The sequence below is a fragment of the Nuphar pumila genome, chromosome 2, assembly GCF_984573655.1.
Source record: "Nuphar pumila chromosome 2, dmNupPumi1.hap1.1, whole genome shotgun sequence".
Classification (NCBI taxonomy): Eukaryota; Viridiplantae; Streptophyta; class Magnoliopsida; order Nymphaeales; family Nymphaeaceae; genus Nuphar; species Nuphar pumila.
This window is the reverse complement of record NC_143250.1, coordinates 80,882,233-80,896,089: the sequence shown is the minus strand read 5'-3', so window position 1 is coordinate 80,896,089 and position 13,857 is coordinate 80,882,233. Positions and strand designations below refer to the sequence as shown.

General features: G+C 37.2%; 1 protein-coding gene across 1 annotated transcript in view; it reads left to right on the top strand.

Annotated features, from left to right (window-relative positions):
• The window catches only part of LOC149845826 (E3 UFM1-protein ligase 1 homolog), a 154,426-nt gene that overhangs the window by 51,855 nt on the left and 88,714 nt on the right, over positions 1 to 13,857 (top strand). Inside the window, exons 7-8 of the mRNA XM_089996038.1 lie at positions 6,948 to 7,041; positions 7,157 to 7,213. Of these exons, the coding sequence (XP_089852164.1) occupies positions 6,948 to 7,041; positions 7,157 to 7,213 (151 nt within the window). The remainder of the gene's footprint in view (positions 1 to 6,947; positions 7,042 to 7,156; positions 7,214 to 13,857) is intronic.

The following is a 13,857-nucleotide window of genomic DNA, read 5'->3' as shown; positions in this document are numbered from 1 at the left end:
GCTGGTCGAGCCGGCCCAGTTGAGTGGGCTCAGTTGGGCAGGTATTTATAAAAAAAATGTTTTAAAAACAAAGATTTTTTTTTAAAGGAAAGGAGCTTTGTCTAGAAAATTTTCCAGACTTTCTATGTGTTTTGTATGGTCGGGTATGCATTAGTGAAATTCGGATGGATATGTGCAAATCTTTTGCTTGTGCTCATGTAATATGCGTATGTGAACTTGAAAAAAAAGTGTATGCAGTTTGGCATTAATATTTTAAGATTCTTGCTCATGAGAATAGACTTGTTATGGTATGCATGTTCATAGTATTAATGCATAGTTGCTTTTCATTTGCATGTACATAATTGCATGAGTGTTCACATGTTTGATTAAAATGATTCATGAATGGAAGCATGCATTTGACATGAATATGTAAATTTAATGAAAGTATGCATTTAACATGAATGTGTGAACTCATGCACATGCATATGAATATTGTTGTTTCATGCACATTTCTAAATTGGCATACATGATTGTGCATTGGAAGACATGTGAAATAAATGCATAACAGCATGTGATTTATGATTTTTGTATAAGAATGCATCAATGGTCAAAATGGATCATCGTGGGCCATGTGAGCCTTGAGCATGTGTTGCTCATTTGTCTAATTATTTATGCATAGCAAAAATCAAGCTTGATATTATTGTTCTAATTGCACGGTTCTATGTTGCCACAGGCTGTGGTCCCGTGAAGAGCTTCACATGTAGATTTACGAGCATGTGTTATTAATTCTGCATGTTGAATTGTAAATTAAAAGAGATAAATTAATAACAAGATAAAAAAATTAAAAGAACAATGTAATCTATGTTTCTTTGATGTCCCTTCTATAGTATGAGAATCTTGGACATTGGGTTTTGGGGAACCGTGAGGCTACTAAAACTTCGTGTGCGTTGTTGTGCCCCTGAACCCGATATTGAGGTTCTTCTCCTGACCACGGTTTTAGGGAGAATCCATCACTTTTTCTGGGGGTGGTGTGTAGATACAACTGTTGTTTTGATATACCAAGAAAATGACATTATAGTTGCTGATTTTCATAGTGTCTCGACATTAAATGTTGATTTCTAATGTTCTGAAGGCTGTTTTGGTTGAGAGCTAAGTTTGAAACCCAATAATAAAATACAAATTGTGTGCTAAGCTACAACTGAGAACCTAACTTGACCTCAGAAACTTCTACCCGCTTGGAGTATCTGCGGTCAACGGTAATAAAAAGTTGTACTTAAATTGTGTGCATTTAATAGGGACATGTATATAAAAAAACTCTGATAAAAAATAATAATTTATTCATGCATGCACACTGAAATCATGCATATTCCTGTTATACATTAAATCATGCATATTTACTTGTCTTCTTAATTGTGATATATTGGTGAATGCATGATGTTTGTTTCCTAATGCATGTTAAATGTCTTTATTGCTTAATTTGTGGTCTCTGTTGTTTATTAATTGTTCCCTATTGCATGGATGATTAATTGAGTTATGAATTTATCATAACCGCATCATTCTAAAATATTATATGAATCTTATTTGTGTTCTTTTTACTTATTTATTTCATTAGAGTGATTCGTACACAAAATTCTTTTGATTCTGACATCCCTACTTTTGTGTTTTTACAGCCTCAGAGGTCCAGTGAGACGACTTGCTTTTGAGAGAGATACGAGGGGACCACACGACTGCTTGGCAGATTCCTTTGGACATCGTGACTCTTCTTTTTACTTTATTTATATTTTAATTGATTGTCTCACACTCTATGTATTTTAATAAATAAAGCTGGTTTGTGTTGGAAGATGGGTATAAGATTGTTTGTGGTGGTAGTTGTGTTTAAACATCAAGGGCTCCGGGTTTATGAGAAGGTTTCCACAATTGTTTAAAAAAAAAATTGTCATTTTTCATGGGTACGAGTTGGGGTTGTTACATCCCTAGCAAATAGTACAAAAACTGTCAGTCCCAAATACGAGAACACTTGTTCATGTCTTTTCAGATAGGAATATTCAAAATCACGTTGCGGTTGATGTAGATAAAATTTTCAATTGAATCATGATCTAGGAAAAGTCAATGTTATAGCTAGTGATGGCAATATGTTTCTTATTTCTCACATAGGACATGCTTATCTTCTTAGTTCTTCTCTTCCAAATGTGTTTTATATGCTTTCAGACAAAACATAATTTGGTTTTCTCTGTCACATGGGTGGGGTTTCAAGCTTGGGTGCGGATACGACACTTTTTTAAAACTTGTGTGCAGGGGCACGTGTGTGTGTATATATATATATATATATATATATATATATATATATATATATATATATATATATAGAGAGAGAGAGAGAGAGAGAGAGAGAGAGAGAGAGAGTATGTCACTGCTCGCCTAAACGAGATCGCTGGAGCAAAGTGGGAGAGGCAGACAGGAAAGGGGAGGTTGATTTTTGCCCTAAACCCCCTGACATCTCTTTCTTTTTAACTTATTTCTTTATTTATTGAAAAAAGACAAAACTGGACTCAGTTAATTATTGAACGAGTTCAATTTTAGATGTATATAACCTTGGGTGCGGTCAATTGCATCCAAGGTGTAGTTGACCACTCTTGACACTGCATTCGCACCGCGTCACATCGACGTAGGTGCATTGGCCTATACGACGAGTCCATGTGATAGTTGATTTCTGTTTCTTAGCTTGTAGATAATTTTGACACTTGTGTTTGTTTTTCGTATCTTTTTCTTGTCTTTTTTCTCTCAAATCAGTAAGTTATTGTTGGCATTACCGTTTCACGACATCGGACAAAGTTCTTGACATGCAGGCTGCAACATTTAGATGTGTCCCAGCTAAATGATGCCTCAACCGAAAGATACCACCCGAAATAACAGTATGACAATAGTTGCACTCGATTTTCAATAAGTTTTTACTCATTATTCGAGTGCCCCATTGCTATGCCAGATCATTCGATGCCATCTTCCCTAAAAAAGCTAAATAAGAAGCAAACAATATGGTTCTTTGGGTGAAAAATGGTGGAAATGCACTCTTGATAAAATCTCAAAAGCCTTCTACCTTGCACACGGATCGCCCCCTAAATCGCTCTCACGAACCCTAGGGTGCGTGGATACGTCTATAATGGTCTCTACACAAATGTGGGAGTCATCTCTTAAGAGGTCTTTGAAACTCAAAAATAAAAAAATTTATTTATTTTTTCCATTTTTATGTGTGCCACACCCGTATCGTACGATACACTCCATATCGTATGATACAGATACGATTCACACTCATATCATGATACGAGTACTTGTATCATATCATTTTTCTTCATAGTTACGATATGTATCGTACAATACAAATAACCTTGTGTCCAATCGCTAGTATAACTAGCTGTTAGACATACTTAACATGTAGCTGGCTCTAACAGCTAGTTAGAAATAAACTAAAAATACAAAAAAAAATTAAATATAATATACATAATATATATATATATATATATATATAACATATGCACATATATATATAAATATATATAAATACAACAATATTTAATAGCTCTATGAGCAACTTGATGTGAAAAATATCTTGCACATGAATTTGCATGAAAACTTTAATATGAAACAACCTGCTGGTTAAATTAAAGGAGATTTGACGTTTAAGGTTTGCAAACTTACCACTATGTCACACGGGTGCGGGTACGGAGCAATTTCAAAATTTTTGGACAAGGGGACACGGCTATATATATATATAAGATTGTAATTTTTAAAGCAAAAATAAAAAAGTAATTCTATTGAAGTAACAACACAAACTTACCAAAATATAACACATAAAGGAAGAAGACGACCGAAGCTCGATTTTTTTATAGTTTTTATACGTCTTTTGCCCTAAAAAATAGATGAAAATAGACTCGGTCAAAGTTGACAGAGTCCAAAATGTGGACAGACTCGGCCCCGGTGCGTTGACAGAGTCCGACACTTAGTTGATTATGTTCGCCCCGTGTCTGAAGCTGCACTCGTGTCCGCACCCGTGTCGGGTACGATCGACGCAGGTGCGTTGACCTTTTAGCCAAGTCCGTGTGCCTTAGACCACAACAAACTATGGGTTCAAGAAAACCTCACATTCCTGGATTGACATGAATTTTACAAAAGTCCAGTTGAATATTCTTTGTTTATAGAAATGACAAATTAATAACCGTTATATTTTACATGTGGTTGACATTGCAATAACAAAGAATTCTCGTGCACACACTTCAGAGGTGAAAAGAATCTTGCATGAAAAGTTTAACATAAAATATCATGGACCATTGAGAGTATTTCTTGAAGTACTAGAGGTTGATTGAAGGAAGGATTGACTTGCTTTATTGCAACGCAAATTTGCTCGAGATATAAAGGGATCATGTATGGTTGATTGTAACCCTCATGGACAGTATAACTTTGAATAAGTTGTTAGAGGAGGAAGGCAATTTCGTAAAACATCCAGAGAGCTAATAGGTGTAATGAAATAGTCCTCAAGAAAGTAGAGATCACAAAGCCACCAAGGGAAAACACAATCCACTAAGAGGCACTCACAAATGCACCAAGGGGCACACAAGTGAAAAGTATAAATTTTGAAAATGCACAATTGAAAATGCACAAAAAAATGAATTGCATATAAGAGGGACAAAATCCCTTATATACAACAAAAGAGAGGGAGCTCTACTATCCCTTAGAGCATCCTAGTGTCTAGTATAGCTAGCTGTTAGGATGCTCTAAAGGCTAGCAAGCGTATTTACTAAAATGCCCTTAATGGGTTTACAAAAGATAAGAAAAGAAAAATAAAGAAATAAAAGTTCGTAGTATACATTCTATATATATATGCATATATATAACCAAAAAACATGTACATATATACTTACATGTATATATACATAAACAATATATATATATATATATATATATCTCCCAGACTGTCTTGGACCCCTTTAAAAGACACTTGCATGTGTTTTTTGCTTAATCCAAACTTATAGATGTGTTTATCATTACTTATTTACTAAGGACCATGCTTTGGATCAAATTAATTTTACAAAAATTCTTGATTTTTAGTTAATCAAGTTTTGGGTTTAATATGAACCATTGATTTTTTTTGTTGAGCTAAAAGCACATCTAAACATGAAAAATGTTTAAACTAATACATGTTTTCTACTAAACAAAGCATAAATTTCACATCTATGGGTTTAGATCAGGGTTACCGGAAGCGCCTAGCTAAAAGGGGAAGCGCGAAACCTCGCGCTTCCGAAGCGTGGGGGGAAGCGTCCCCCTTTTTTGGGAAGCGCGTTTCCCTTTAATGGGGGACGCATTTCCCTTTAATGGGGGACACACTTCCCTTTAATGGGAAGCACGCTTCCCATCACGCTTCCCCCTCGCTTCCCCCACGCTTCCCCTGTTTTTTTCAATTTTTTTGTATTTTTTATTTTTTATTTTTATTTTTTTCGCTTCCCCTCGCTTCCGAGACGCTTCCTATGTCGCTTCCGAGACGCTTCCTAGGTCGCTTCCGAGACACTTCCCGAATCACTCCTAAGTGGTCCCACGCTTCCCCGCTTCCTAAAATTTTGAAAGTGCCTCGCTTCCCGCTCCCGCTTCCCGTATCGCTTCCCGCTCCCGCTTCCTCAACTGGCAACCATGGTTTAGATTAAGTAAAATCACATGCAAATATGTTACTTGTTATTCATATATATAGACACACATGCATGCACAAAAAGATACATTTAATCTAACAATCGGAGCATTGCACTACTTGTTATTCACTAGTCCAAGTATAGTTTTTCATAGTAAATCAACTGTCCTAGTGCATGCGTGCTCTTAGAATATTACACATGGAGGTGGTAAAGAGGATTCTTTATATCAAGGGTACCTTAATGGATAACATAGTGTATGGAGTTCCTCAACAGATCTTCCACGTGTGATTGTTTACTTAGATATAGATTGAGCGTGGGAGCCCAATACTAGAAGATCTACTTTCTGGTACCATGTATTTAGGAAATCACCTGATATCTTGGAGCAGCAAAAAGCAAATACAAGTAGCATGATCTTGCAAGAAAGCCAAATATGGATCCACGGCTGCAGTAAATGGGTAAGATATTTATTGGTCACCTTGGGCATCCCAATTTCTAGGTCAATTTTACTTTCTAGTAACAAAAGTGCAGTGACTATATCCTTGAATCTGGTGAGACACAGTAAAATCAAGCATATCGAGTTGAATAATCATTTTGTGCTGGAAAAGATTGATATAAGAGTTGAAAACTTAATTTATCTATGGAAAGGAGCAAGTTGCTGCTTTGCTTACAAAGGCAATAACAAAGACAAAACATTGAAAATTGAAGACCAACCTATTCATGGTTGTTGCCCATGTATAGTTTGATAGAGGCTGTTAGAACATTATGTATAAGGTGTACAATTGATGCTTGAAAACAAACTCCTTATATGTTCGATCCATGGATCATGATCACAAATTCGTGTGAAATTTGTTTCACCTGAATTCTTTTAGATCCATAACAGCTTTGTCACTTTGATACTCCATTTTTACTCCTGTATGGTTGTCATACATCCTTTTATATACTAGTGGTGTTGAAAAAATCCATAAAAGTGATCATATCCCCATATCTACAACTGTGTCTATGTGATACAGAATCGAACAAAGATGACTTACACTAAGATTGTTTAATTGGAGCTCTATTACTCTTTCCTACGTTATACATTTGCTAGGCCAATACTAAAGCCATCAAGGCAGCCTACTTCAACCAGGTGGTTTATTGCATGGCATTTTCTTGCACAAGAGCCATCATCTTTTGCTACATCCTTTACTAGAGGACGAGGATCTATGGGGTTAACAAAACCAACAGTTGTATGCTCCTTACATTATGTCTTATGTTATGTCTTTTTAATGTATTAATTTAGTGTTTGATAGTTTACAGGATTGATAGTCTTTCAGTTTTGCCTTCATTTTTTGGAAACCAAGATGCTGTCAAACTTTTGTCAAATTGTACTTCTATTCAGAGTTCTCTTAAGGTATGTTTTCTGTTATTCCTTTTTTCTTTTGAAATTGGTAATCTTGTCAATGTTATTATTTTGTTATTGTATATGATACTAACATATTCTTTTTCTTGTTGGTTTTCCTTTTCAGAATACAAGGGCTGTCAGTTTTGCTGAAACATATGTCTTAAGTAGTATTTTTGTCAAGGTAAGCATATCCTGCTAATGGGTTTTGTCTTAAATCAATGCATATGTATTACTTGGGGATTGTCAAATTGGAGAACACATAGAAAGAGTATTATTCAAATATGACAAGATGAAATGACTTTGTTTGACGTTGGATATATAGTTTATATAGTCAAACATTTCCGTGCTGATGTCTTCATCTTTGGCTTAATCCATATGACCATTTAGAGATTATCGGCTGGATATGTGTTAAGATTCGTGGCCTGGTTCCTCTGCCTTTTGTTCCAATGTGCACCCAACATATGCATTTACATACACATGTACACCTACATGCACACACACACACACAGCACATGCATGTGTGCTTGGACTGATCCCCCTAGCCGTCATTCATCATGTGCACTTTGCTGTGTAGCCTTTTGTTACAACTGGCACATTGCCTCTAACTCCTGTTTAAGAGCAACTGACTCTTGCTTTTGTGCTTTTTTACGGTCCTAGTGTTATTTGGAAAATAAATTAAATTGCCATTTTCATGCTTGTCTCAACCTTACTGTGTTTTTCTGAAAGTCGTGAGAAAAGTTAAGTAAAACAAAAGGGGAGAAACAGCAAATCACCCTCAATAATTAAGAGATTCAACAGAGTGCAAGTAAAATGTTAGTAGGGATAGAAATCCATATCCAGAGAAACACTTATAATATGATCAATTGAGTATTTAGTAGGAATTAAGAAATCCATTGAGTATTTACTATTTGATCCATATCCAGGCATAAAAAGTCTGGTAGGGATGATGCTTGGAATAATGATCTACAGAGAAACACTTATAATAAGTTCAGTTAGAATTAGGTATGCTGAAAAGGTAACCGGCTGAAATTGCCTTTTGTGTCTTGAAGAGATGTTGCTTTGGATCATTTTTAGCATGATGGTTTTGATCAGAGTTACCGGAAGCTTCTTAGGTAGGTGGGAAGCTCGCTTCCCGAAAACTCGCTTCAGAAGCGCGATACTCCTCACTTCTGAAACTTCATGGGAAGCTCGATTCCCCCACGCTTCTTCTATGCTTCTCATATACATGGTCTATGCATACTATATGTTTTTCTCACGTTTCTTTTCATCTTTTTCATGTATTTTCTCTCATGCTTTCACTCAATGTACTTTCTTTAAATTGGTAACCATCATTGTTAGGTTGTAACAAAAATTTAACTCTTTTACAGAAAAATTGTAACGCCCCAAAATTTTGAACTTTATAATTTCCTTGAAATAGTTGAAAAATTCCTTTTCTTTACAGAGTTTATTTTTAAAATCAGCGGAAACGATTTCTTTAAAAGAAAAAGGACAAGTTTGACAACTTTGGGCACGTTAGCGAGAGAACAAAGATTTACCATGGACGATATGCAATAACACTTAGGAAAACATTTCTTCTATTAAAAGAGTGTCAGGTTTGTACAAAATTTGGATTTTCTCAAAGCAAATTGTAACAAAAACCAAAATGTCTAGGAGAAGAACTACGAGCAGAAACAGTGGATTCTGAAGTCATCTCGCAGTCGCGCCATCGCCTGTGATGCACCTATTCGTCACCTGTACCTATGAAATGGGTTAGTTTTGCGAAAAACTAGTAGGTGAGCACAAAAACAGAAAGAACTAAATTAGACATAAATAATTTATGCAGCAGGTAGTAACGAGCAAATTAAGCAGATAAACTAGAGAAACAAGCTAAGTACAACAAACTGAAAGGTGAGCATGCTCAAATTAGTTATTACTTGTTAACCGGCCATGCGGGTACATACATGGCACGTGAGTCGAAACAGCCGAGACCAAGCCGAGTGTTTATTATGTTAAGTATTTTAAGATACCTCGGTTGTCTGACTGAATCCTATTCCTATGGAGACGACCGATGGTCGAGAGAGTAAGTCCCCAAGGCTTGATAGAGATGCATCCAACTTCTGCAGAAGTGTTAGGCTAACTATTGTAGCCCCAATCCCCCCTAACCTCCGATGACTGGGGAAGACAGGTCTTTTGCCTGTAAAAGGCCATAAATGGTCTGTCCATCGGAGTTGGTACCCTTCGACTTCTCTCTTGACGAAGCCAGGTTGAATTGAGCGCGACGGAGTTTCTTAGCCGTTGCCTCATTCTTCATGCTCTGGTCCATTAGACCAAAACGAGCATCTTGCCTATGAAGGCGATCCCATTTTTTTTATATATGTTTTCAACAATGTGCACAAAGCACTAATCGAGGTCATATGACCATCTCATCTAATCGTCGTAGTACTAGCATGCCTTGCATGTTCAAGAGTACACTACGATGAAAGGGATATAGGTCCTCAATAGGAGCCTCAGGAGTGTGTTTCACAAAGATATAATGTTTTTAAAAAGTTATCTTAACATTCTAAATCTTTTGAAACGATCAACAACTTGCCTACATATGGCATGCGATTTTCTCGAATCTCGCATCCGATGACGCAGTGTTTGGGTGCTATGCACGTCTCGACACTGGTCTTGGTAAATGGGCTTCGCAAAAGAACCCATCACCTAACAACTTAATCTTGTCCCAGATCAAGGATTTTCCCAAAATATATCGGGTAAAAATAGTGGAAAAGGTATTCCTTCTAAATACACTGAGTCGATGGCAAGGCAAAAACGAAAGACAATAATGCGAAAAGCAAGAGCCTGGGCGCGAAGCGCGACGACAAACAAAAACAGGAAATGCGAAAGCAAAGGACAAGGATCGCGAAACCGCGTCCTTGAATTAAAAGACAGTAAATAGTAAATACGAAAGCAAAAGCCTTGGCGCAAAGCGTGACGACAAACAGAAACAGAAAATGCGAAAGCAAATGACAAGGATCGCGAAACCGCGTCCTTGAATTAAAAGACAATAAGTAGTAAATACGAAAACAAAAGCCTGGGCGCAAAGCGCGACGACAAACAGAAACAGGAAATGCGAAAGCAAAGGACAAGGATTGCGAAACCACGTCCTTGAATTAAAAGCGTACTTATATACGTATATGTATATAAATATGTAAATTAAGTCATTTCAATCTTTAATTATTTAAGCTCGATTTAATTATTTAAGTCCTTGTGCAACTTCTCCTACCTTAGGGTATTGCGAGGAAGAAGTCGTCTATGAACGTAGGTGATTGTTGGTTTAGTTCGCGGGGCGCGAACGGGCTCCGTTCCGTAACACTGCAAAAGTACGTTGTTTAGCATGCATAAAACGAATAATGATAGGGAGAAGACTCGATTTCTCCGCAACTCAATGCAGGGGCCATCGGCCCCTACAGTTATGAAAAAGAACGGGGTAGGGTCCAATGACCCATGCCGCCAAATGAGACAAGTGCAGGGGCCATCGGCCCCTGTCGTGCTAAAAGTAAGAGGGGCAGGGGCCTTCGGCCCTTGCTGAGTCTTCAAAAAGAGGGGCAAGGGCCTTAGGAGGCCCTTGCTGGGTTTTAAAGAAAAGAGGGGCAGGAGCCTTCGGCTCCTGCCAGATTTTGAAAAGAAAGGGGCAGGGGCCGATGGCCCCTGCCAAGGAAACGAGTAGAGAGAGGGAGCGCAGGGGCCAAAGCCCCCCCTGCGGCTCATCAAGAGAGGAGACAGGGGCCAGAGGCCCCTGTCGGTCAAGAGAGGGGCAGGGGCCATCGGCCCCTGCTGGGTTTCCAAAAAAAAAAATGAGGCAGGAGCCGAAGGCTCCTGCTTCCTTTCTTAAGGGAAGGGTAGGGGCCATCGACCCCTATACGAAAGAGAAGGGCAAGGGCCATGGCCCCTTCCGAAACGGTAAAAAGGACAGGGGGCGGAGCCCCCTGCCTGCTAAAAAGATGAAGGCAAGGGCAAAGCCCCTTGCCTGACGGAAAAAGGGAAGAGGAAGGCACGACAAGGGCCGCCGGCCTTCCGACGAACCCAAAGGAAGAAAAGAGGGGGGAAAGCGAGAGAAGAAGGGGGGTTTACCTGGGCTGCCGGGTCCTCAATTTTTTTTCTTCTCTTTAAACTGGGTTTTACAAAAATCATGATTAATTTTATTTTAGTTTTTATTTATTTTTTGTTTGATTCTATATTGCTTCATTTTTTATTCATATTTCGCTTTTAAATTAAAACTTCGCTTCCCACTTCGTATAAATTTTAAAATGCTTCGTTTCCCGCTTCCGCTTCCCGTATCGTTTACCGCTTCCTAGTTTGACAACCTTGGTTTTGATCCATATCCAGACATAAGAAGTATGATTGAGGCGATGCTTGAAATAATAATCCATAAAGAAACACTTATAATATGATCAATTAGAACTAGGTGATGCCCAAAAGGAATTACTGAATAACCAGATGAAATTCCTTTTTATGTCTTGAAGTGATGTCACTTTGCTTCTATGTCACATGAGTATGAGTACGGGTGCGGGTACAGGTACAGAGGGTATGACACAACAATTTCAAAAATGCAGGTACGGGAACACGACTATATATATATATATATATATATATATATATATATATATATAGAGAGAGAGAGAGAGAGAGAGAGAGAGAGAGAGAGAGAGAGAGAGAGAGAGAGAGAGAGATCACATATTTTTTGTACTTAGACATTTCTTGAGATTTACAAAAATTTGTCTGCTCGATTTTTAGACGGATACCTTTGAGTCCGGGTTTGACCCATGTCTCATCGACAAGGTTGAGGCGAGCCAATCAAAACGTGGTAGAGAGTTTTATTTTTGACCTTTAAATTCAAGCGAAATTCGAGCGAAATTTTGGTTAATTTCGTACGAAATTCGGAATTTTATATGCGTGTTATATGTCGTTGGATGCGTCTTGGAATTTTGAGCGTAACTGTACTTTAGTTTTTTCGATTCGGGCTACGGTTGGCCCGAAAATCGTGTTTTTTTGAAAAAGGAGCGGTTTGTCGAAACAGATCCGGGATTGGATCAGACTGGATCCAAGGCCTATGATCCGAATTTTTATTGATTTGGATCCTAATTTGGTCTGACTTAAATCTAGTTTGGGTTCAAATGTGAATCCATTTTCGTTATGGGTATGGATTTGGATTTGGATCCAAATCCATGTTCAATGTCTTTCCTAGCTTTAAGTTCAATTTAAAGTTTTTTTTGAGGTTAATTATAGTTATAAAGCTTCTAGGGTAAGTTTAGTTATTTTTGGAAGGTTATAAATATTTTTTATTAATTATAAATTTAAAATTAATTAATTAATTAATTTATTAATTAAATACAATTCCAAAATTTAATTGTTGGGCTGAGTGGGACTCTGCAAAAGAGTCCCTATGCTTACCTAAAAGAGTTTACGAAAGTTAGAAGGGAAAAGTCAACATTTCGAGAAATTTTAAAAAAATTGGAAAATAGCCTTAGAAAGGGAGTTTCCAGAATTTTTGGAAACTCTCTCAAGAGAGAGGGCTGGAGAAGGGGTAACGTGACCCCCTCTTCCTGACCTTTAAGTAAAGAAAAAAAAAGAGAAGAGAGAGAGAGAGAGAGAGAGAGAGAGAGAGAGAGAGAGAGAGAGAGAGAGAGAGAGAGAGAGAGAGAGAGAGAGAGAGAGGCTCCAACCATATTCCACCATTTTTTTTCAGCTTCTCTTGCAAGGTACGGGTTCTTCTTTTGTTTTGAATGAGAACAAAGGCATGAATTCGTATTTCATGCTATGGTTTGGTAAAATACATGGGGAAAAGAGTAAATCAAGAGACTTACCCTTGTAAGAGTTTGATCTTCATCTTTTTTTAAGTGTACTTATGAGAAAATATATATTTATGTATTCTTAACTGTGGATCCCCAAAACTGGACAGATTTGCTATGTTTAGGACATGCGCAAATCTGATCCAGGTTTAATATATGAAGGGGGTGCGAGAATGAGTAGTTCTTGTACTTTTGCAAGTTAATTGGTTGAATGCCTCATAGATGGACGATGTTGTAAAATGGTATTTTTCAGTCTTCTTTTCTTTGGTTGTGTTAAACTCACATAACCAGGATGACGTGACTTGCTGATTAAATAAAGATCTTTTCATGCTTAAGCGTAGCAGTCATTATTTTTCTTGCATTATAGGTGGTAGCAAGTAAATTAATTAATAAGATGTGAATAGTCTGGGATCATCTGTGTATAGGTAACTGGTAATAACAGAATCTGATCTAACCAGACCTAGTGTTATCACATTCGGATTTGGGGTTAGAGTAGACAAGGGAAAATAAGGGGATTGGATGAGGTTACTACTGAATTTACATATCTAGATTTTATGTATTTTCAGAATCATTAGAGATTCAGATCCAATTAGCATTACACTATAATTGATTCTATTTTAAGTTAGATGGTTAGTGTAAGATATTTGAAAATGTTAGGGTCACTGTTGTATAGTATCCAATCTCTACACCGACACTATATGCATTTGTGTTCAGTCTCTATGTAATATGCCATTGTTCATTTTCTGTGCCATATTCTAGTTAAATGTGTACTCTATATAAAACTAAAATGGGAAGTAAAGAAAAAAAATCTTAAGCATGTACAAGCCTTCGTCAGTTCGTGCCAGGACTACTTCAATCCAACACTGAAGATGAATTAAAGTATAGGGGTAACACCTTGAGTATCTTTTATCCTTAAGGTATAAAGATATAAACTTGGTGGTGATAGATACAAAGTGTTCTCAGATTATGATATATAATTACATTTACATCAGCATTGTAGACAAATGAAAATTTG